Source organism: Trachymyrmex septentrionalis, unplaced genomic scaffold (genome assembly GCF_001594115.1).
Source record: "Trachymyrmex septentrionalis isolate Tsep2-gDNA-1 unplaced genomic scaffold, Tsep1.0 scaffold37, whole genome shotgun sequence".
NCBI classification, from domain to species: domain Eukaryota; kingdom Metazoa; phylum Arthropoda; class Insecta; order Hymenoptera; family Formicidae; genus Trachymyrmex; species Trachymyrmex septentrionalis.
Genome location: NW_017305536.1, coordinates 5,100,219 through 5,101,436, shown reverse-complemented (window position 1 = coordinate 5,101,436; position 1,218 = coordinate 5,100,219). Strand labels below are relative to the sequence as shown.

General features: G+C 27.2%; 1 protein-coding gene across 4 annotated transcripts in view; it reads right to left on the bottom strand.

The window, feature by feature from the left end:
* Positions 1 to 618: 618 nt before the first annotated feature.
* The window catches only part of LOC108750810 (protein ECT2), a 12,959-nt gene continuing 12,359 nt past the window's right edge, over positions 619 to 1,218 (bottom strand). For 3 of the 4 annotated variants that reach the window (XM_018490579.1, XM_018490580.1, XM_018490581.1), the window contains one exon: positions 619 to 1,057. In XM_018490579.1, coding sequence (XP_018346081.1) covers positions 944 to 1,057 — 114 coding nt within the window. In that variant the 3' untranslated portion in view covers positions 619 to 943. The remainder of the gene's footprint in view (positions 1,058 to 1,218) is intronic. The other variant, XM_018490582.1, reaches the window with a different exon arrangement.

Below are 1,218 nucleotides of genomic sequence, written 5' to 3'. Positions count from 1 at the left end.
AACAAATTCTAATAAGTAGAAAAACAGAAATGAAAAAAATAGTAAGTAAAATGTTAAAATTGTAGAACATTTTTATGTAAAAAACACAAAAATTATTGTTATTAGTTGGAGGACATATTCATTATCTGGATTTATACTGAGATTAAATATCGGCTATACTTGTCTACCCATTTTTAAACAAATGCTTGTTCTATTTTTGACATTGAGATTGTGAATACAATGGGATACATTAATTAATGAGACATTTAATGTTATTTTTTTTATAAATTATCGATACATTTATTAAGAAAAGTTTTTGCACATGCCTGCAGTGTCTATTAGTATAAGTCTGGCTTTATTTGTCATTAAAATAATGATTAGAAGATTCGAAAAAATATCTCCGAATCAATGTAATTTGACGATGTATCTCCTCTAAAACAATTCAATTATAACTCGACGCGAAGAACGAACTGTATTTATATAAAAAGATAGTTCTTTATCGTATCTTATAGGCGAATAAGTGCAGAAGCTAAGAAGGCATATACAATAATTACAAGAGATAATACATAAAATAAATAAATGATGTTAATAATAGTAATATAACAATAATAATTAGACATTATTGGCATTAATAACAGTAATATCATTTTTATAATGACGTATTCGCGGATAAGGTGATATTCAGGAAATTGTACTGAATTCTATTATAAAAATAGTAATAATGAGAAATGAAGTAATTATAATTATTTGAAACAGAGAGAAAGAGAGAGAGAGAGAGAGTTGTGATGAGTAAAAATGTTACAGCACGTCTTCGGGCCTTTTCTGTTAAATATAACTAATGTCTTAATTTATAGACGATATATATTAGTTTAACATACCACAGTGGTTTGTTAAAAATGCACGTCTCTTTGTTTAGAATACTAAACGACTGTAGCAAAAGAAAGTATGACTTCTTGCATATTAACTACAACCTTCGCAGCGAAGCCATACTGAGGGCCTTTCGAGTCGGTTGATCCGACATGGGTGCAACTAAAACATCCTCTCTATTTGGAGAACTTGAACCACCATTATCCAGCTCCTGAAAACATATAAGACTTAAGACTTAATGTATTCATTCTTTATCCTCTTATTTACTTCAAACATGAAAATAGAAAATATGTATCAATAAAAACTTTCACATTTAGATTTTATTTTATAATACAAAATAAGAATTTTACTAAAAAAATTATTAATATATGT